This window comes from Triturus cristatus, chromosome 1_2 (genome assembly GCF_964204655.1).
Source record: "Triturus cristatus chromosome 1_2, aTriCri1.1, whole genome shotgun sequence".
NCBI lineage: Eukaryota > Metazoa > Chordata > Amphibia > Caudata > Salamandridae > Triturus > Triturus cristatus.
This window is the reverse complement of record NC_140580.1, coordinates 945857864-945880853: the sequence shown is the minus strand read 5'-3', so window position 1 is coordinate 945880853 and position 22990 is coordinate 945857864. Positions and strand designations below refer to the sequence as shown.

At 46.3% G+C, this 22990-nt stretch overlaps 1 protein-coding gene across 1 annotated transcript in view; it reads right to left on the bottom strand.

Moving 5' to 3' along the window:
* The window catches only part of LOC146868408 (uncharacterized), a 153559-nt gene that overhangs the window by 23849 nt on the left and 106720 nt on the right, over window positions 1–22990 (bottom strand). The window contains exons 6-7 of the mRNA XM_085624116.1: window positions 17869–17963; window positions 3236–3353 (exon numbers count right to left, since the gene is read on the bottom strand). Coding sequence (XP_085480242.1) covers window positions 3236–3353; window positions 17869–17963 — 213 coding nt within the window. The remainder of the gene's footprint in view (window positions 1–3235; window positions 3354–17868; window positions 17964–22990) is intronic.

Below are 22990 nucleotides of genomic sequence, written 5' to 3'. Positions count from 1 at the left end.
TCAGAAGTGTCAGGTGGTGTTAGTGACGCCTTTTTGGGCATCTCAGGCTTGGTTTCCAGGTCTGTTGGAATTAGCGATGGAGGGGCCTTTATTGATTCCAGATTCAGAAGACGTCCTTCTAGGAGAGGGAGGAGTCTTTCATCCTTTAGTTCGAGAGGGGGCTTTGAGCCTTCTTGTATGGAGGATTTCAGGGGAGGAGAGCAGTTCAAAGATCTTTCGGATCAGGCTCAAGAATTGCTCAGAGAGTCTTGGCCTCCAGGTACTAGGAAAAGATATTTGGCAGCCTGGAAGAAGTGGTTTTGTTGGTGCATGGAAAGGGGTTTGGATCCCGTGGAGGCATCTTCCGTAGAGTTGGCAAATTTTTTGTCTGATTTGTATGAGAAAGGTTTGAGTTACAGGACTATTAATTGTTATAGATCTGCTGTTGCAGCAGGGCATTGTTTAGTTGGAGGTTGCTCGGTAGGTAGAGAGCCATTGATTTGTAGAGTTTTGAAAGGAATAAAGTTGAGGAGACCTCCAAAGCCTAGGTATAATGGATTATGGGATGTTGGAAAAATTCTAAAGTTATTTGAAGGGTGGCCAGGTAATAAATTTCCGAGTTTGAAGCAGTTGTCTGGCAAGTTGGCGAGTCTATTATGTCTGATTTCGTTCAGAAGAGTATCAGACGTAAGGGCTTTAGACATCAGTGGTCGATGCTTTTCGCCAGATGGAGTAATTTTTAACATAACAAAAAGGACGAAATGTATGTCAAAGTCGGTATTTTATCCAAAATTTGATGAGCATCCAAAATTATGTGTGGTTAGGTGCTTGAAGGAATATGAAGGTAGAATGAGTGAATGTAGATTGCATGGTGATGATCAGCTTTTGATTTCTTTTGTTCGTCCATTTAGGCCGGTTACTTCAGCCTCTATTGCGAGGTGGGTAAGGTTTTGTATGTCTGAAGGTGGGGTGGATTTGAAGCAATTTGGTGCGCATTCTGTGAGAGGGGCTATGGCAAGTAAGGTTTTTATGTCTGGTGGACGTTTGGAGGAGATTTTGCGTGCTGCATATTGGTCAAGTGCGGATGTTTTTGCAAAGTTTTATTTGAAACCTATGAGTCATGTTTCGTCTGTGGTTTTATCACAGCTTTGAACATGCATAATGCTAGCCTCCGGTCTTGCCATGAAATGTAGATTCTCCTAGTATGTGAAGAGAGAATCTGGATTTCATTAAAGACACGGAGGCTAGCGTTATCCCTCCCTCCCTCCCTGTTTGAGGAGGGTTTGGGTGTTTTGAGAATTGATAGAATTGATATGGTTATTTTAACATGTTAAGGTTTGGTTTGTTCATGTTTTTTTGTATGAATTTATTTCAGAGAATCAATAGTTCGGAGGAAAATCGTTTGCAGCAACAGGAATCTATTTTGGATTTTGCTTCAGGAGCAGCTTGAAAAGAGGAAGATGGCTGCTGAGTGTTGGAATATATAATGTTGGGCGTTCTAAGTTCTAGAAGTGATGTACTACTTTGAAATGCTGCAAGGAGTAGTGCAATAAAAGTATTTATGCATAATGCTAGCCCCGTGTCTTTAATGAAATCCAGATTCTCTCTTCACATACTAGGAGAATCTACATTCTCTTGCTCTTCCAGCTTCCACTGAATGTCAACCAGGCGAGATTCATGAGATTGTGCAAGGGTCTTAGTAGCAGTACCTTCTGACTCAGCCAGATCAATTCTAGCTTCAGCCTCGGCGATACGAACCCCAAAGGAGCTACACGTTTTCGTCAGTTTCCTTACCACTCCTTGTACCTTCCTACGACCAGTCTGGGCCCGTCGGGCATCTTGCCGTGTTTCATCCCTATGAGTGTTAATGGCCTGTAATATAGTCTCCAGAAATAGTGATCCATCCGGCGTATTTGATCTAGGGTTTGCCGACTCTTGCGTATGGGGGCCCGTGAGGTGAATGGGCGGGCTATGATCCCAGGTAAGTTCCGTTTCACCTGATCTCCCCTTTTTCTTCTTTATAGTTTTAAGAGGATTTCCCCCCCCTCTTCATCCTCACTGTAGCTACAGCTGCCACTTTCATTACTACTCAAGGAGATGCCTGAGCGATCGGACCACTCGCGCTCATCAGACAGTGAAAAAACAAATCTCGCTAGTGACCTTCTCCTGCTCCTGATCCAGCCTAGTGGCCTCACTCATCATGGGACCAGTACTGCTCTGCTCTGGGTGCTCCCTTATGGCTCGATGCTCTATATATACCTGGCCTCCTTTAGTTGCCAATGACGATTTGGACCCCACACAGTCAGATTCCTCAGCAGAGTTTAAAATAGAGGAATCCACTAAATTCATCTCCAACTCAATGCTCTCCATCCGGCAATCCACAGTTCCAGGTTCAGGTTCAATCCCTTTAACCACCTTCCCCCCCAGGTCGGTGTTTGAGTCTGGCCCAGACGGACCCTGCTTAACTTCTACCTGCGTCAGGGTGGGATTGCCCCAGAGATCGCTATTCACCTCCTCATCATGAACCCCCATTGTGCCAGCCTTAGACCCGGCTTTCATCTTCTGTTTGTTGTTTTTCCCCCTCCATTACCGGAGTCCAAAGTGCTCTGTTTTTGCGCTTGTACCTCACCTTGGACATGCTGCTTTATCGGGGGACCCTCTGCTCTGCCCCCCCGCCCTCCAATCCCCTGCAGTAATTCCACCACTGGTGGTCGCGTCTTGCTCAGAGCCCCTCCTACAGCCCCTGCCGCTGCTGCTCTTTTCTCCGCTGGATCGCACGACTGTGGCACTCGGCGGCCTCGTCTCGGTGTTCCCGCTAAATGGGAATTTTCTAGCGTCTCCCCAGCCTGTAACTACCCTCTCTCTCGTCGTCCTAGCTGTCGCTGCCGCAGCGTTCAGCTTAGGCGCCATGCCAAAGGGAGCTCCTTTTTAAGGGTAATAAAAGTAATTTACAATATACAAGCAGCATTTCTTGTACTATGCGCTATAATGCTGCCGAAGCAGAAACTTAAACCAGTGTTACTTTAATCAAAGGTGGTTTGAGTGCCACAGATAGCAATAAGAACAATGAGACTGTATGGTCACTTTGAGTGTAGGCTGCTATGAAGCAATACACTTTGGAGTGGTAGTATGTTTTGATGGTACTGCACCCTTATGTTTACCACCAATTTTTAAAACAACTGCCATTGAACCTGATATAGTGTTTTGTTGAATTCTCAGAAACCTTAGGTAATTACTGCATTATTTCGAAACTCACCTGGAACGAAACCTGTATATCTAGGGATGATTCCTTCGGGGCGGTAAATTTTAACTTTAGGCCAATGAGTTAGCAATGGGTGGTCTTCTGATCTTCCGAAAGGGGATCTTATCTGAAGCTGAGAGAGAAAACAATACAATAATTGATCTGTGAACTAAATGGTCCTCAGTAATTCATAATTAAGAACAGTTGTGACTGACAGGCCAGTAGCAGCCCTGATAATTCTGAATGCTCAAAACTCTATTGCCTAGTGCAAAATCTACTTTCCACTATCAAAATACCAATCACAACTTCCCAATGCACAGTAGTGTGCATCAAGGAGGCTTACTGAATGAGAAATGCATGTAGCAACATGAAGAAATTCCACTTATAACAGATTTCCCTGCTGTGGCAGCAGATTCCTGCAACGAGGGATTCACCCAGAGCAGCATGTTATATATAGCTGCAGTGTACTTGTGTGTGTGATTGGTAAGATGGATTTCAATTGTCCCAATTTGCATAGGCTGACTGCCTTTGTGTTTGTTGTAAGTGTTGTGCAGAACACGCCACATGCTTTGAGGGCTACATGAAGGAATAAAGCCCTGAGGATCTACAGAGGCATGTCTGACTGAGAAGCCAGGGGAGTAGATGTGGCAAATAGGTACCTAGCATTGCTTTCTCCTGCAGATCAATCATTAGACTACATGGTGTGTATCCATCTTAGATACAGCCGAGGCTATCTTTGGGGACATTCAATTGATGCAGAACAGGAAGCAGGGAGAGTGCATTTGACTTTATTAGGTCTGTCTTTTAGGATTGAGGTCCGGTAGAAGGGCAGACTGAGGAAGAGGACCCAGAGATTTTCCTCCTTTGGCTCATATGCCACTTGGGATTGAAAAGATCTTAACTGCGTTTCCCCAGTGGGGAGTGGAGTGAATGCAGAGTGCGCTGCTCTGCATGGAGGATTGCCTTATGGCATCAGAATAGAGACACTGTGACCAAGTCACAAAGTGTGAGCTGACTCAAAGTGTACATTCTGCTGCATAGATGTCCTTTCATGTAAATATTCAGGATTAGCACTTTAATTGCACAAAAACAAGTGGAACAAAAATTGTATGTCGAAGGGACCCATGAAATATTTTCCAAATTTCATGGGTCCTTTTGTGGGTGGCCCTGGGTGGGCTGTGAAATATGAGTTTCATCATCATAATGATAGCCGCCATCCACTATGCAGAGCTGTATCATTGTGTTATGGCCACTAGGAAAATGTTGCGACAGAAGACCAAATTGTGTGGCATGTATGAAAAGTTTGATTATTAGTAGAGATGGGTGAGAGGCCTACTCATATAATAATCACAATTGTTGTCAGATCGAACCACAAAAATCACAAATTAAACCTGTGCATAACCCTCTGGTAGCTTGGCACAAATCAGTGAGGCTTAATTTAGAGGCAATGTGTAAAGTAATTATGCGGCACTCAAATAGTAATAAAGTGAAAATACAACACTATAAAAACCCCAGACTGTTAGACCTGGCATCCTTGACATGGTTCCCCTAACGTTTTGTCTTCAGACCTCCTGTTCTTGCAGACTTTGTTTTGCTGGTTTTAGGATTCTGTGCACTTTATCACTGCTAAACAGTGCTAAAGTGCTTGTGTTATTTACCTAAAACATGGTAACATTGGATTATTCACAACTGGCATATTTAATTTATTTATAAATCCCTAGTAATGTGCTCTACCTCTGCCCAGGGCGTATAAATTAAATGCTACTAGTGGGCTTGCAAGACTGAGTTTGCCATCCACCTAAGTAGCCCTATAAACATGTCTCAGGCCTGCCACTGCAAAGCCTGTGTGTGCAGTTCCGAAACTGCCATGTCAACCTGGCAAGTTAATCCTCTTGCCAGGCCCAGACCTTCATTTTAAATATATATGTCACCCTTAGGGTAGGCCCTGGACAGCCCAGAGGGCAGGATGCAATGCATTTAAAAAGCAGGACGTATACTTTTACGTTTTAAATGTGCTGGTAGTGGAAAACGTTTGAATTCATTTTTCACTACTGTAAGGCCTATATCTCCTATAGAATAACATTGGGATTACCTTAATGCATCTTACAGGCGTAATTTCCAAATGGGAAGATATGATTGATTCTTGTTTGGTGTCTCTGGAATCCTAATTTATGGTGAAGTTAGATTTTAAATTACAATTCTGAAACCCCACATTTAGAAATTGGGCATTTTCTAGCAGTAGCCATTTAGTGCCTGGAGCCTGTCTCTGATCCCCTGATTGGGTGTAGTTGGCAGTTGGGCTTTGTGTACTCTCCATCAATCAGTTAATTTGTAAAGTGCGCTACTTACCCGCAAGGGTTTCAAGGCGCTGGGGGGGGGGGGGGGGGGGGGGATGCTGCTGCTACTGGTCGAAAAGCCAGGTCTTGAGTTGTCTCGTGAAGGTCAGTAGGTCTTCGGTTTGTCGTAGGTAGAGGGGGAGGGTGCTCCATGTCTTGGCGATGCAGTGGGAGAAGGATCTGCCTCCGGAAGTGGTTCTACGGATGCGCGGGACCGTTGCCAGGGCATGGTCAGCAGAGCGGAGTATCCTGTTGGGTACGTAGAAGGAGAGTCGGCTGTTGAGGTAGGCTGGGCCGGTTTTGTGGAGTGCCTTGTGTGCGTGTATCAGGAGCTTGCAGGAGATCCTTCTGTCGACGGGGAGCCGGTGTACGTTCCTCAGGTGGGGGGTGATGTGGTCGCGGCACGGGACGTCAAGGATCAGGCGTGCAGAGGCGTTCTGGATTCTTTGTAGTCTGTTGATGAGCTTGGACGAGGCTCCGGCGTAGAGGGCGTTTCCGTAGTCGAGTCTGCTGCTGACTAGGGCCTGGGTGACTGTTTTCCTCGTGCGTGTCGGGATCCATCTGTAGATCTTGTGGAGCATGCGGAGGGTGTTGAAGCAGGTGGAGGGGACTGTGTTGACTTGTTTGGTCATGGTGAGTTTTGAGTCGAGGATGACTCCCAGGTTGCGTGCGTGGTTGGTAGGGGCAGGGGGGGTCCCCAGTGATGCGGGCCACCAGGAGTTGTCCCATGCTGAGGGGTTGGGCCCGAGGATGAGGATCTCCGTCTTGTCTGAGTTCAGGTTAAGTCGGCTTTCCTTCATCCAGTCGGCGACGGCCTTCATTCCCTGGTGGAGGTTGGATTTGGCGGTGAGAGGGTCCTTGGTGAGGGAGAGGATCAGCTGCATGTCGTCGGCGTAGGAGATTATGTTGAGGTCGTGCTGTCGGGCGATGCGTGCTAGTGGTGCCATGTAGACGTTGAACAGCGTGGGGCTGAGGGAGGATCCCTGTGGGACACCGCAGATGATCTCGGAGGCCTCGGACCGGAACGGGGGAGGCAGACTCTCTGAGTTCTGCCGGAGAGGAAGGAGGTGGTCTAGTCCAAGGCCTTCTCCCGGATCCCTGCGTCTTGGAGGCGCGTACGTAGTGTGTGGTGGCAGACGGTGTCGAAGGCGGCGGAGAGATCTAGGAGGATGAGGGCCGCCGTCTCGCCATTGTCTAGAATGATCCTGATGTCGTCTGTGGTGGCGATGAGGGGGGTTTCGGTGCTGTGGTTGCTGCGGAATCCTGATTGGGAGGGGTACAGGATGTTGTTGTCTTCGAGGTGATGGGTGAGCTGGATGTTAACTATCTTCTTGATGAACTTTGCTGGGAATGGAAGCAGGGAGATGGGCCGGTAGTTCTTGAGGTCGCTCGGATCTGCCTTGGGTTTCTTCAGTAGGGCGTTGATCTCTGCATGCTTCCAGTTCTCAGGGAAGGTAGCGGTCTCGAAGGAGAGGTTGATGATGTTGCGCAGGTGGGGTGCGATGGAATTGCTGGCTTTGTTGAAGATGTGGTGTGGGAGAGGGTCGGACGGGGATCCGGAGTGGATTGTGCCCATGATCTTGATCGTGTCCTCGATGCTCACGTTGGCCCAGTTTGTCAGGGAGTCTTGGACAGTGGGGTGCGGTGGGTCTGGTGCGGCGCAGCTCATAGGGGTTGTCCGGGGTTTGAAACTGTCATGGATGTTGGTGATTTTTCGGTGAAAGAAGGTGGCGAGGGAGTCGCACAGGGCTTGCGATGGCGGGATGTCGTTGGCGCTGGAGCTGGGGTTGGAGAGTTCCTTCACGACGTTGAAGAGCTCCTTGCTGTTGTGTGCATTGTTGTCAAGGCAGTCTGTGAAGGAGGTCCATTTGGCGGTCCTGATGAGGTGGTGGTGGTTGCGGATGGCGTCTTTGTGGGCAGCGCGGCTGTCTGGCATAGGTGCGCTTTGGGGCGAGGAGTTCCGGGGTGAACCAGCTGGCTCTTTTGCTGGTGTCTGTTGGTGGGTTTTTTCAGCGGGGCTACAGTGTTGGCGCAGTCGTTCATCCAGCGTTCGAGGGTGAGTGTACCATCATCGGGGTTGGTGGGATTGGTCGGAAGGTTGAGTGCTAGGCTTGTCTGTAGTTGTTCCTCAGTGACTTTGCCCCAGCAGCGGCGGGGGATCTGTAGGGTGCGGTGGTGTGTGGGGGGTTTTCGGAAGGAGAAGTGGATGCAGTGGTGGTCTGTCCAGGTGAGTTCGGAGGCGTGGCTGAAGGTGACGTGGGGGCTTGAGGAGAAGATGGCATCAAGTGTGTGACCGGCGATGTGGGTCGGCATCGTGACGAGCTGTTTTAGTCCGAGGTTGGCGAGGTTGTCGATCAGGGTGGAGGAGTTGTTGTCGTTGTTGTTCTCCAGATGATAGTTCAGGTCTCTGAGGAGGATGTAGTCGGTGGAGGTCAGCGCGTGCGTGCTGATGAGGTCGGCGATGGAGTTGCAAAATTGTGGCTGGGGTCCTGGTGGTCTGTAGACGAGGGTGCCTCTTAGGGTGGTCTTGGGGTCCGTGTGGATCTGGAAGTGCATGTGTTCGGCGGTGCTGAGGGTGTCGTTGGTGTTTGTTGAGACCCTGATGGTGTTTTTGTGGACGATGGCGATTCCTCCGCCGGCCCCGTTGGTGCGGTCTCTGAGGGTGATCTTGTACCCGTCGGGGATGGCTATGGCGATGTCTGGCGAGGAGGCTTCATTCATCCAGGTCTCGGTCAGGAAGGCGACGTCCGGGGATGCGGTGTCGAGTAGGTCCCAGAGTAGTCATCAGAGGGGGCAACAGCAGAAGAAAACAGGGCACAGAATCAAGCAATGGAGCACAGAACAGAACGGCGAGCGGGGGGCAGGGAGGCACAGAAGAGGAGGGGACAGGCAGAGAGAGGCACAGTAGAGCGGATACAAACCAAGGCCACCATTGGCCACCAGGGATGAGGCGCAGGTGGAGCTTGTGGGTGGTGGAGGGCCTCGACTTCGGTGGCGATCAGTACACCTCAGCGGGGGTGCAGGCAGAGCTGCAGTGGGGGGGGGCGACCTACCAGGAAGGTCAAGGGTCGCTCTACTCACCGCGCAGCGGCCGCCATATATGCGGAGGAGGGGAGAGAGGAGCAGCTGGGAGGCGGGAGGTGTGTTTGCAGGGGCAGCGAATGGGCGCCACATACAATGGAAGCTTAAGTGTGACTGTGTGGGCTATCTGAACAGGATAGGAGGGAGGAGCTCGACTCAGCCTAACTTAAACTTGAATAGGCTGTGTCCTGTCCCCACACAAACAGCTGCATATCCCCTGTAGATAGACTGGAGCCAGGGCGGGCAGGGCATCTGTTCACTTCAAAGGCTTGTTTATGAAGTCTCGACCACTTAAAAGATACCACTGGGTATAAGTATTGGACCTCAGACACCACCACTTCTGAACCGGTGGATACTCTGCCAGGAAGAAGGACTGCTGTGTGGTTTAAAAGACTGCACTCTCATAGACCGCTACTCTGCTAGACTCCTGCTTTGCTGTGCCGACCTGCTGACCTGTTGCAAGGGTGAGAATGACTGAACCTGCATCTCTTGAAGCCAGAACCCAGAGTGACTCCAAAGGCTATTTGGCAGGCCTCCTGATCTGATGCCTCAGGAACATAACAGGCTTACAACAACCTTTCATCTGCACCTGGACTCTGCCATCTGAGAGTCTAACCTGCCAAGTTGTGTCACTCAAGTCCTGTTAGTAGAGACCAGGAGTATGAGCAAGGGAAAGAGGGCTTAGTGGTCAACCTCTCGGATAGGAGCCTAACTAACATTGAGAAGACAGTCCTTGAGAAAGGCCTTGGATTTGTCCCTACTCCTAAACCTGACAAATTCAATGAGATGTGTGAAGTACAGAAATTCTTCAAGAAGGTACGCCTTAAGGCCTTTTTCCAAGACAGGATCTCACCCGAACTAGGCGACACCGGCCTGCGCAACCCTTCTATGTTTACCCCCAACACAGCATGGTTCCACCTGAGATCTTGGCTTTTGAGGGAGCGGTACTCAAAGAGTTATCCGGTTCCCCTAGGATCAACCCATTCCACAACCTCTCCAATGATGAAAGGAATTACATCCATAAAATTGGCTGATGACACCAGCATCACCATCAAACAGGCCGACAAGGGCGGGGCAATCGTGAGCCAGTCCACTACAGACTACGATAGAGAGTGTAGACGCCAGCTTGGGAATACCAGACACTATACACCTCTGTCAGTAGATCCTAGACTAGCCGCAGAGATAGCTACTATGGTCTTTGAGGCTGAGAATAATGGCTGGATCACTAGAAAGGAGGCTGACTTCCTTAGAACCAAAAATCCCAAGACACCGTACTTCTATACCCTCCCTAAGATCCACAAGAACACTACACCAGTCTCAGGGAGGCCGATAGTGTCAGGGATAGGGTCTCTGCTGGAACCACTGTTGAGATTCTGCGACCACTTCCTCCATCCCTTGGTGAGGAGGATATCCTCCTTCATACAGGACATGACAGACGTTCTCCGCATTATTGACAACACTGAGAGCCTCAATAGGGTTGATCACTTGATGACACTGGACGTGGAAGCGTTATATACGAACATTCCACAACAAGCAACCCTGGAAGCCGTGGAGGCCAGTCTATCAGAGGAGGATTGGGATTCACCCACCCCGGTCTCCTTCATCATGGGGTGTGCTACTTTAGCACTAACTGAAAACTTCTTCGAATATGAGAAGCAACTATTCCACCAGACCCAGGGTACTTCCATGGGGATTACCTTCGCCCCCAGTGTAGCCTACCTTTACATGGCCACCTTTGAGGAGGAAGTTATCATGAAGCCGAACAACCCCTATAGGGCGAACCTGATGCTATGGAAGAGGTTCATAGATGACATCCTCATTCTGTGGAGGGGAGACCTAACAACTTGTGAGGCATTCTGCCAATGGGTCAACATAAAAAATGTGTTCCTCAAATTCTCACACACCATATCAGACACGAGCATCCCCTTCCTAGATTTAAGGATAATACTTACTGATGCAGGTTTGAGTACGACCCTATATAAGAAGGCTACAGACAGGAACAGTCTCCTTCTATACAATAGCCACCATCCAAGGGCCCTCAGGGACAATCTGCCGTTTGGGCAGTTCCTCCGCATTAGGAGGAACTGTAGCACCCTGGCTGACTACAAAACAGAGGCCTTACACCAACAACAAAACTTGAGAGAGAGAGGCTACCCGACACGCCAAGTCAGGAACTCCTATAAGAGGGCCATGAATAACCCTTGTGAATCACTACTTCACGTCACTATCAAAGAACAGACTGAAGTTCTAACATGTGTCACTTCTTTCACACCCCACTCCTCACAGATCAAGAAGGTCATTAACAAGCACTGGGGAATAGTGAACACAGGGGACCTGGACCTCTCTAGACCCAGGTTTGCTTTTTAGCATACACAGAATCTGAAAGACATCTTAATACATACCAGGCCTAAGACGAAGGACAAGGGGTTCAGAGGACACTTTGGGACCTACCACCTGTGACTGGGCACCACCCTTGTGGTATGTGCTTGGTTTGTGAGCAGACTAGCTCCACCAGAGAGATCATGTTGACTGACACATTCACGTGGAGGCTCAAGAGACACACTAACTGCAATACACCCAAGTGTATATACCTGATCACATGTCCCTGTGACAAAAAGTATGTGGGGATGACGAGGCCGGTGAAGATACGAATCACTGAACACAAAAGCAATGTGAGGTGCATGAGAGTAACCACTAAGATGTACACACACTACAAGGACCTTAACCACTCTACGGATTCTCTCAAATGGTTGGTCCTCGAGGCACACCCCAGTATTACACAACAGGCCCTTTTCAGAATCGATCGGAGATGGGTGCACCGCCTATCTACCAACTCACTCGGCCTCAATGATGACTTACCTTGGGCCGCACTGACTGGGAGATAGCCCCCCTCCCGGCCTGTTTACATCTGTTTACATTTGATACTCTCTACAGGGGCCCCTACAATGGCTCAGCAGCCCTCCTTACCCTTGCCAGGACCACTGTCATTACCAATCTTCATGAATATATACCTGACACATACCCTTTGGAGCCAATGAATCTCATGTCTTTAACTCACACACATGTTGTACCACACGAACATCTGGGTACACACGTATATTGGTTACTATGTACATGGTCGGGACTGCCTTACTTTTGTGCAACAGCAAAACACTGTTTTTGTATATACTTCTGTGTCATATCCACTTTTGTGTCAAATTTTGAACAACCGGATGTAGTGCTTCTATGACTACGTACACACATAGTTCTCCTGGAACGGTGCACGACCACCGCTTTGCTATCTAAACTATACCAACAACATGACCAGCGGGGACACGGGCATGAGCTAGCCTTGGGCTATTTCTCACCACCTTGTACACAACATCCCTACACTCGAAGATGGCCTCCGTATCCTCAAAAGCCGACTAAGCTTAGACTCCTGTGACGCCCACTTCACCACATGATTCAACGTGACGTGACGTCTAACCACCACGCACCATGGCCGCGGGAAATGAGGAAGAGTCAAAAGCACCATTCGGGTGCCAGCTCTCATAGTATCCGGCTTCTCGGCTCGCCGTGGGATAGATGACTGCGTACGTCCTTCTGGGACAGGTGAGTGAGTGGGCTGTCTTTGTGGCTGCTACATGGCAGCATTGGTGTACAGACCGAATGGGTCCATCTGGGTTGGAACCTTTGATGTCTTGAGATCATCTGGGCCCCTGCCGCGGACATTTGTGTGGTTCGGGTTACGGATGACTACGTGGGCGCACTTGCGGATGTGGGTATGCTGGGACAGGACGGGACTCCCCTTCAGTCACACTGGGGGTAGACCCGTCTGCATCGCTGCGGACCGTTTTTTGCTCCACGGGGGCCAAACTGTCAACACGACTTCTGCGATAGGGGAGTGGTGATCAGTTGGCTTCCTACTTCCCCCATTTGGGACCCGACTTCAGGCCATGTTCCACTACGGTGTTGGAACAGGCAACGAGAGTTATCACATTGTCTTTTGCTTTACCTCCTACTCTGCAGGGCACCACCACATTGGTGTCTGGAGCTGAGAAGACTGAATGGAGTAAGCGCTACCACCCAGATAGGTGAGCTGCGCTCTGGTCTATCGATTCCCCTTCCAGGGGTTGATCCCATGTTTTTACTATTTGTCTCTTTTGACTGCTATCTGGTTCCAGTCACTCTCTTAAAATACTCTATGGTTTTTAAATAAATAAGGGGTGCATTACACTACCATTATGCACATACCAGATGGACAACTGTTTTGAGGCTGAAGGGATGACATGACTCTCCTGCTAGATCGATGTATCTAGTGACCCTGTTCTGTTCTCGTGTCATCCTTCTTTAGGACAGAACTAGGATTGGCGGGACCTCGTGCTCGCAACCATGAAGAGTGGTAGGTAGGAACTCCTCCACCCACCACCACGTGCAGATAGTTTTGCACTTAGGTCCTGATGAAATGCAATGGATCATATTTGACCGTAATACATGAAACATGTCGACCACACTTTAAGAGATGAGCTCAGCTCCACTGGACTAAATGAGCCAGAGAGCGGGCACTCTTAGTTTCTTTTAACAAGGTGGATAGCCACCCTAATAAAAAAATGTATTTGGATTATCCATCCTTTTTTAACGCCACTCACTTACGTCACGTCTACACTGTCTTTTAGGGCCCTCACACCCACAGCACCATCTGGCAAGGAACAAAAGATCTCCGCCAAAGAGCCCCTTTATGGGTGCCCGTCGGGTATTGCAGCACCGACCTGACGAGGAGCAAGTCCATATGATGAAGCATGACACCTAGCTTGCTGGGTGTGTGAGGACTCTAGTTCCGAAAAGGAGGATTCCCCTCCTTCGGCCTCTGTACTTCTTGTCCACCCTTGGGGAACATCATACTCTTTGTATTACAGACTCAAGTCCTGGACCCTTGGAAGTGGGCCTAAGATGCTTACCAAAGGAACCAACGGATCTCCTCTGCTGAGTGGCGCATTCTTGAGCCCAACCAATTTATCTCCTTGGCTGAGTGGTGCATCCTAGAGCAGAACTGCTTGCATCGCCGTTGCTGCATGGATTGCACCTGGCGAAGAAGGTCCAGATTGCCCTCGCAGTCCTCGAACTGATGCATTGCTGATGGCGCAGCGCATCTCCGACTCAGGTCCTCGCATCTCTCATTGACGCCAGGTCGACAACAACACCCGCTTCCACATCGCAGCCTCGCAGCTCTTCAGAACAAACGCATTCCCAGCTGCATGCTGCATCCTTGATGCCCACACTCCACATCCCAAGCCGAGTCGATGGGATTCTTGACGACGACACAACAGGACCTCACATCGTAGCCTCGATGCATCTTGGGACTGACGCATTGCTTTGACTGTGTGATGCTTCTTCGCCTTGGATCCACACAATGTTTCACAACCAGGATTTAAGATAGTTTGTTCAGCGATCCTAACAGGGTCCCTGTAGCCAACCCATGCCCCATCGCGGTCAGCCAGCACTTTGTCCCGGTCTGGCGTGACCACATGTCCCTTGTTGGCGCATTGTGCTTTTTGGCACTATTTCAACTTAAAACATTAAAAATCATGATCTCCATTCTACTAACTGGATTTTGTCATTTTGGTCTTGTTCTATTTATTTGTAGTCTACTCAATTTTTTTAAGCCTGGTGTGGGATCTTTTTCTGTGGTATTTTCACTGTTTTACTGTTTGAAGTGTTGCACAAATACTTTACACATTGCCGCTAAGTTAAGCTTGTGCAAGCTACCAGAGGGAGAGCACAGGATAATTTAGGGTTTTCCTGCCTCTTACTTTGATTAGGATTGTAGTTGCTGCTTCACCAGGTCTCATACTACCGTCAAACGATAATCCCATTTCTAACACAAACCTATTTAGAAAACGAAAGTAAATTGTAATACATAACATGACATCAAACAACAAAATACGGAGTTAGGAGTTTTTGGTGAAAACAGCTCCAAAAAGTACAAAACACCACTCACAGGTCTCATTGGACTGGGTCAAAGTCACAAGTTCAGGCCAACTGCGATGGAGCATAGGTCAAATACAGGGACCAAGTTCATCCCAGTGGAGGTTTTATCTTCTCAAAGTTCAAGTTCACACGAGGAGCCTCGGCAGGAGCTTTGTGTTGGTGGATTCCGCGAGATCGTTGTGTGAACGAGGATCAGTTCTCATTGGAGCTTCGTGTTAACGGGAGATTCAGGCAATCACTGTTTGGCGCAAAGCTCAAGTACCCGTCGGAAAATTTGCACTGGCAGAAGACACTGCAACCACTGCTGATGCCAGGAGCCCACTCTGAATCGTGAACAGCCCCAAACTTCTGGATTTTCACCTTTAACTTATTGCGTCCTTGTAGCTCAAGCAGGCGGCCAGTGAACTGACCCTAGGAGTCACTTCTGGGGATCCTGGATTCAAGGCAAGCAGGTCCAGCCTTCCTTCTTCAGGCAGGGCAATCCTTCTGAATCTTCCACAGGTCCAGGAGTGTTCCGTGGAGAGGTTCTGAAGGTGCCACATTTAAACCCAGTGCCAGCCTTTGTGTGGGGGTAATCCCTGGCCTGATTCCAAACAAGTTTTGGCCAGTTTTGTTCCCTTCCCTTGGGATTGACTCCAATGTGTCAGGGTGACAAAGAAAAAGCCAGGCCTAGTGCAGGTATCTTTCTGTGTGCTGCAGGCAGGGTGATTTCAAGTGTAATCAGGGCAGGGCACAACTTTTCCCTAGCCATCCTGTCAGGAAGTCCCACTTCCTCTTCACCCAGATACCTTTTGTCCAATGTCTGTAGGGAATACACACCACAACATTGGAAAGCCATTACAATCATGTGACCCTGGACACTAGCAGAAAGGCACATTTGGTTTAGGCAGAAAAATGGCAACTTTCTAAAAGAATAGTAACTCAAATCCAGCTTTTCCATAAAAGAATATTTTAAATTACAATTCAAATTAGTGGACACAGTATTTCTCTATCTGCTCCCAAACTGAAGTTATCATTGATTAAGTTTAATAAGTGGATAGTGTTTTTTTAAAGTATATATTTATTGATTAAGATATTAATTGTGTATTTTTTTATTGTTTTGTATTCGGTTACACATTTAATTACTTTATATTTGTATTGGAAGGGTAGTGTTTTAGTTAAAATATAAATTATTTGATAACCATTGCATATTGTATTAGTGATATTGTTATTTTATTTATTTATTTATTCATTTGGGTTGATGAGTTTATTGGGGGACTGGGTGGGTAGTACTTTAAGTAAAATATAGAATTTGTGATGTTAATTGATTATTATTATAATTAAAATAAAGTTTAAATGTGCAATTATTTTTTTCCATGTTTATCTTTTTTAAGTTCTGTAATTTTTTTTTCGTTTTGGATTTCTGAAGCATATCAGCGGGCAAATCGAACTTTTTGGGGGATTCATTTCACTGGTCAAGAAAATTGTGGTCAAATGTGGAGTGAAATAATTCCTCAGATCCTGATCTGCTGCAAGATTCTCCATTCCCCACTACACTTGGAAAACCCCATGCCTTCTCTTTTTTTCAGACAGACCAGAACAGTGTGTCGAATGCCCCTGCAATTCTGGTTTCCCCGCAAGTAACTAGAATGGCTTTGACACAGACAGCAGTACAGGCTGGTCGAAACACAGTCACTAAAACAGCCGAACTACTGTTTCAGACAATCTTATTCACTACAATCAGAATAATTCACTCTGCTGTGCAGTCATTTCGAGTATCTGGGGAAGCTAATACCTTCCTGAACTATCTTACGGTTCACAGGGGCGAGAGCTCACCGAGATCAAGTGGGTTTTAGGGACCAGGCATGGATCCATGGAGCGTAAAACTAAAAAGAGAGCGGATTGGGTCCTTACAGTTTTGACAACTGTTTTCACTCATCCCTCCCAGAAGAACATCTATAATCTATGGCCCTCATTCTGAGATGGTCGGAGGAGTAGGTGTTATTTCTTGAACCCGACAAAATCTGACTCTCAGGGATCACAATTTATCGGGTGTGATAAATAGCCCCTATCCTGACTTTTTGGGAAAATTATGCAGATATTGTTACTGTAAATACCATGTTGTTTTTCCCTGCTATAGTCTGCCACATTTGACCTGCCAAAATGTCATGAAGGGTGCTCTATTTAACTCCTCGGGCTATTATGCAGGGCAGTGAATACAACCCAACATGGTCTTCCGACCAATGCACAAACAGGGGTTTGCGCAAGGGTCTGAAAACCCCAATCAACTCAGACACAGCTCGTCCATGTACTACCCGCTGGACTATCTGTAAGAGTAGGAGGCCACACCCTTGGATTGTAATGACTCTAGCCCTGTCTTTGTACTTGCAAAGCTACAATGGTAATGTACGTAATTTTTGATGACCCTTAACCAATTTTCTCAGAAATAGAGAATAAATCCGAGTTCTCTAATTATTTTGCTATTCTACGTTGTTACTTGTGCATGCTATGGTTCTGCACACAGACAAGGATTGTATACAATTCTCTTCTGCAGGGGTGTAACTTGGTCAGTAAGATTGGGGGGGGGGATGTGAGCCTCAGATTTCCCAACAATCACACTGGTACATAATGTTAAAATACTTATACGACAAGCAGGGCTGACGAGAGAGACTTATGAGCAGCAAAAAGGGAGAGGAATGCGGTTTGGTAGGGGTGCTAGGTGAGAGAAAGCACATTATTTTGTTAAATACCAACGTTTTTGAAGTCTTTCCAAACAGAGAGAGTGTGCATGCATTTTTGTCTGTGTGTGTAAACATTCCTGTTGAAATCCGACAGATTCCTCCCCATATCCGACTGAAAGCACCTGTGCCCAATTATGTATCACAAAATACATTTATTAGCGGGGTGTAACGCCCCAAGCACTCCCTCTCCCCCCCTTCCAAAGCTACACCCCTGTTCAGGACTCATACTCAGTTCCGGAATGGCCTTTCGCTAATTTCAATGACTCCTAAACCTCTTGTGAGGCACATTAAACACAATCCATGAGCACAGTAGGAAGAGAAAACCCTATGGACTCTCCAGTAAGCATTTTAACCGGCACCTTTCTAAATTAACCTGGATTCTGGTTGACTAACCCTGAGCGGGCCAGGTAGAGTGAGAAGGAAACCCTTGTCCATGTTCCATATAGCATTCCCGTAGGGTACTTACCATCTACTAAAGAACAACACACTATACATGCTATTTAACAATCATTGTCAGTTACTTTACAAAAAGTGTCATTTGTACCTGTGCGCTCTCAAACTCATTCAAGGAATTCTTAACTCCTGTCCGATAATTCTCCCCAATGTTCCAGGTGAACCGTGGTATGAACCCGGAGTATCCTTGCAGAGGAAAGATAAAAGAGAGTCCATTAAATCTCGTTTCATTCATGATCACCTCCAACTGAATGTTTCTGATCCCAACAAACAAAGGTTTCAGAAGGGGAAGAAAGATCAACTCAGCTGTTTTCTTACAAAATATTTTGGTTTTCTGTCATCCTTCATTTCATAGAGCAATCCACAGCTTGAATGTAAATCCATGCATCTGTGATTAAAATATATACTGCTACCTACTTACTTTCTGTTAAAAACGCAAAATGTTGTTTATAGTTTTCGAATAATAATAGAACATATTTTTAGTTGGTGTGAAAAACCCCCATCCATTCACCACATCTGACTATTTTTTTTTATAAGATGTGTGCTTTCCAAAACTTAATAGCTCTTCGTGACTAGTGACAAATCAGCAATGGTCCTTCTCAATGAACCATCGCTGTATGTGAAAATCATCAACACTGCCCCTCAGCACTATTTAACCTTCACTGATCATTCTCCTTATTGTACTGACATCAAGCAGGCTTGTTGTCTGCCAGAAATATCACACTAAAAAAAGTTTCTTGTAGCCGCCCAAGCCAGTGCCCCTTGACACTTCTCACACCAGTTGGCAATGCCAAGCCTCATCAAGCTCCTGCAAATCCCTATGCCCTTGCTGTCTGTAGACCACCCTGAGCCTCCTTCATGTTTACATCATTTGTCCTAGGTGGTCCTTTCTTCTGAAACACCAGCGCTTGCCCACTAAATGCTACCCATTCCTCTCCAAATCTAAACATGATCTGAAATCTCTTTTTCTTAACCTGTAAAACCCCTGAAAAGACTAAGTAAGTGAAACCATATAGCACCCTTCCGCCACCAACATGGACATTAAAAAAAAAAAATCCTCATTTTACCATCAGTACTACTTCCGATTGAGCGTAACATGCCTTTAGTTCGTCGGAGAGACTGACTGCAGGAATTATTTTCTTGCGTGTGGTGGAGCACCACCATAAGCACAACATGGAAAGTGCAATTAAGTATATACCTACCTACCTACAACACAAATTAAGTGTCCAAATGCACTGCCTGGTAATGATTCCAATTGTGCCTTACCTATTTATTTGTTACTACTCAAATCTTCATGTATTACGTATATACCCCTGCCACCCCAACACAAATGTTCCCATGCACTAATTGATATTAAGTGCAGCTGTCCTATTAAAGCAGGGGTCTTCAAACTGGGGGTCAGGCCCCCCTAGGGGGCTTCAGGTGATTGCAGGGGTTGCTCCAGGCTCTGGCTAAAAGAAGCATCATGCTCTGCAATGGGCCATCACTCACATCTTTTGTCATTTATATCCTAGCTGGGAGTCAAAATGAAAGGGACTCCAAATATTCTTCAAAATCCCATCCACACACTGTGGATACTTTTAATAGCTACAATTTAATAGAATAAATGTGAAAAATTCTGATGGGGGCCTGATGATTTCTTTTCCCCGAGGCAGGGTGGGCAGCATTAAAAATGTGAAGACCACTCTGTTAGAGGGGCTGAACATTTCAATACTTTTCAATAAATAGATCATTGCTGAGTTGAGATTGATATATCTGGAAGGAAGGCTAATAATAATCAGGGGACAAAGAACGAACGTTCTTTCGTCCCCTCTCATCATGATCAATATTTATTACTGCTTTTATGTTGAAGCTTGCACTCTCAGTCAAAATGTCTCAGGTCTAAACTCGTGCTTCGAGTTATAGCTCTACTCCTGACGCTAATCAGACTCTCGTTTGTTTCTGTATTAGGTCATATTTTGAATGGCCAATGTCATCTACCATTAAGTAAAGGCCTTTTCTTTTTTATATTTAATAGCTCTGACTGGACATTGATTTTAATATGTGCAATTATAATTGTACTACTAAATATTGACATGAAGAATATCGACACAGAATATCAACAGGGGAGGGAATGTGGCCTAACGGCTAGATCGGTTGACCTCGAAGCCGGGGAGCCAGTTTCGCATTTCGGCAGGGATGCTCAACATCTTGCGATTCTGGGGAAATCACTTAATCTCCCTGTCCTAACAAAAATGAATGTGTAACGCAACTGGTGCTCATGAAAAGTACTCTGGTACCTTCGGGTCAAGTTCTCCTTATATAATACTCCCACCAAAAAAAAAAAAAATGTCAATAGGCAAGTGCCTTTAGGGAAGTATAGCTTTACAATCTTAGCTCCACATCTACGTACCTTGAAGATATATGTACCAAGTTGGTACATATATTTGGAGTTAAGTATAGAAAATCCAGACTTACCTATCAGTATATATTTTTTTAATATTTTGTCCCCGATATTTAGTACCCTCGATATTCTCGATATTTAGCATGCAGAATTGTAATTACTGCTGTGAAATACTGATTTCCAAACCTACCATCACCTTCAGCATGAAGCCTTGAATGTTTGGCATACTATTGAACAGTGCCCCTTCCCCCATTGTGTACATGAGCACTCTGGTATCTGATTTATTCAAGTATGTAAGATATATTTTTCTTAATTTGTCCAATAGTCTTTACTACTTGTCATTGACACAACTAAATACTTGAATCTGCCTAGTGTATCTATGGGTACGTTATTAGAATATCACATACTAAATATCGTACTGCAAAAATGTTGACAACCAAAATATTGACAAATGAAATATTGACACAGTTAGTATATATAGGTTACTATACTTAACTTCACATATATGTACCGTAACAATATATACATCTTCAGGTATGTAGATATTGAGTTGGGAAAGGCAAATATGAACTTACCTGTATATTCTTACCTTGTTGGTATTTTGTTTGTCAATATTTTTGCTATGATATTGTTGTAGTATGATGTTTAGCACACAGTATTCTGACATGCAACCGTTTTCAGGGATGTGTCAGAGGACATGTCTGTTAGGAAAGTTCAAATATTTTTTGCAGGATCTGTCAATGTAGCCTGCTGATCTGTTGTCAGATTGATGGAGACACTGATCAGATCTATCATTTTACTTCCTCATAGTGGATTAGATATAGGTCTACATATTTGCAATCCTCTTCTGGTCTAAGGGGCCGATTACGATGTTGTCCGGAAAGCATTCTTACCGATTCGGTTCAGGAATGCTTATCGAATGACTCAGATCGGGGGCGTCCGACCGAGCGATTTGATGCATCCCGATGCTTTTGGATACTATTCGGCCGGACTCCCATTGACTTCAATGGAAGCCTGTGTTATGAATGAGAGCACAGGCTCCCGTTGACAATAGGGGTGGTTGGGGAAAACCTTGCACCCTGTGGCGGGCACCCCATGGTGCCTGGCACACTGTGCATGCATGGGTAGGTGGGAGCCATGGGTACCCCCACAGGCCCGATTCGGAGGGACGCGGGTGAGGGAGGGCCTACTACGGTCCCTCAACAGACGATTCGTTTCAGAATAACCAATTCGGAAAGGCTGTCAGAATCTGACATCCTAATCGCACGGCTGGAAATGCGGTCTGTAGACTGCTACGATTCGGCTTCAAATGACTTGTTTACTCCCAATGCCTTTCGGAACCGAGTCAGACAGTTCGAACGCTATCCTGCCATCGTAATTGCTCATTGGGAAACTTGTCTGAGTCGGTCCGGAAGGCGGGGTCTGAATCGGATTCAGACAAATTGAAAGCTGTTCGCAGCCTTTCGGACAACATCAAAATCGACCCCTAAGTAGGAATGCCACCCTTAGGGCCTGACCAGAGTTCAACGCTGGCGTGAAAGATGAATTTTACTCCAAAGATGTGCTCATTTACTTCCACAAACCTAATACATAGTGCAGTATATGCAGTATATTTTGAAATGGAGGCTAGGAATATATTTTCCAAGCCATTCCTCACCAAACATATCAAACCTAGTGGCAAAATCAGGACAGAAAAACTATTTCCGACCTCCATCTTGGGTGTTTATCTATAGGCTAAAAGGATGCACCTAGCAAAATACCTTGCTTCTTCTTCATTATTTCTCCCATACTCCAATCACAACCTACAAATTATTTGTAAAACTTTTATGAAGGATAAATGCCTTGAATCTGTAACTGGGAGACTTTGGTGCAAGTGTAATCTCCCTAAATGAGCCCTCTACATGCATGCAAAAATGTCAGGCAAAGCCTGTGGCTAACATTAGAGTTACGATGGATGTCAAACAGCAGATGTCTGTCCTGCTGAGGACATAGGTCAGTCTTCAATATCCATTTCCGTCTTCTACAAAGGAGCATCCAGCAGAGACAGTGGAATGAAGGGTGGGCCTTACTTTCCCTGTGCCTTGGCTCTTACCTCTTGCTTTATTATGAAAACTTATATAATTTTCTTACATGTAGGAAACAGTATCTACCAAGCACTGAAAAATCACAAAAACATTCAAACGTTTGCATAGTTCATAGTGTTCGTGCATCGAGTGACCTATAAGCAAACCCAGATTATATGCACATAAATAGGGCAGAGAAAAGTTGGAGAAATCTCACCACAGCCCCCAGATTTTCTCATTCTTGTGGTGAACCTGTAGCTCAACAAATCATCTCCTTCTTTTGGGAGCAAAGATCCATACTTCTCATTCACTGTGCTACCAAAGAGGCCATGTCAGATCACCATTATTTAGCAATGTTTTGCTTGGCTGCAAGAAATCCCACTCCCTCCAAGGGTCTCACCTAGAAGGAGCCACCCTGCTCTCCTGTAAGTCCCAGGAGCACTAGTTTGGGTGTTAAGTCCATCAAAAACCTCCACAACCTCCAAATTGGACTGAAGAAGTCAGCAGTCACTTAGTGGCACCAGAGACAGTTAAGAAACTGAAACTTACCTCTTTTCTAGAGGTGCTTTGTGTAGCGTCTTCCCAGCTGGGGTACCCGTACATGATAATGCCACACACAGAGCTTGGTTTCACATGTCTGTATTCTTCTGCGTGTAACTGCGAACTCCACATTCTAAAGCAACGGTCACTGCAATACACTGTATCCATTATGTTATAGCTCTACGGAGTTAATCAGGAGCCAAAATGGTTCCATTATTGTTAACTCG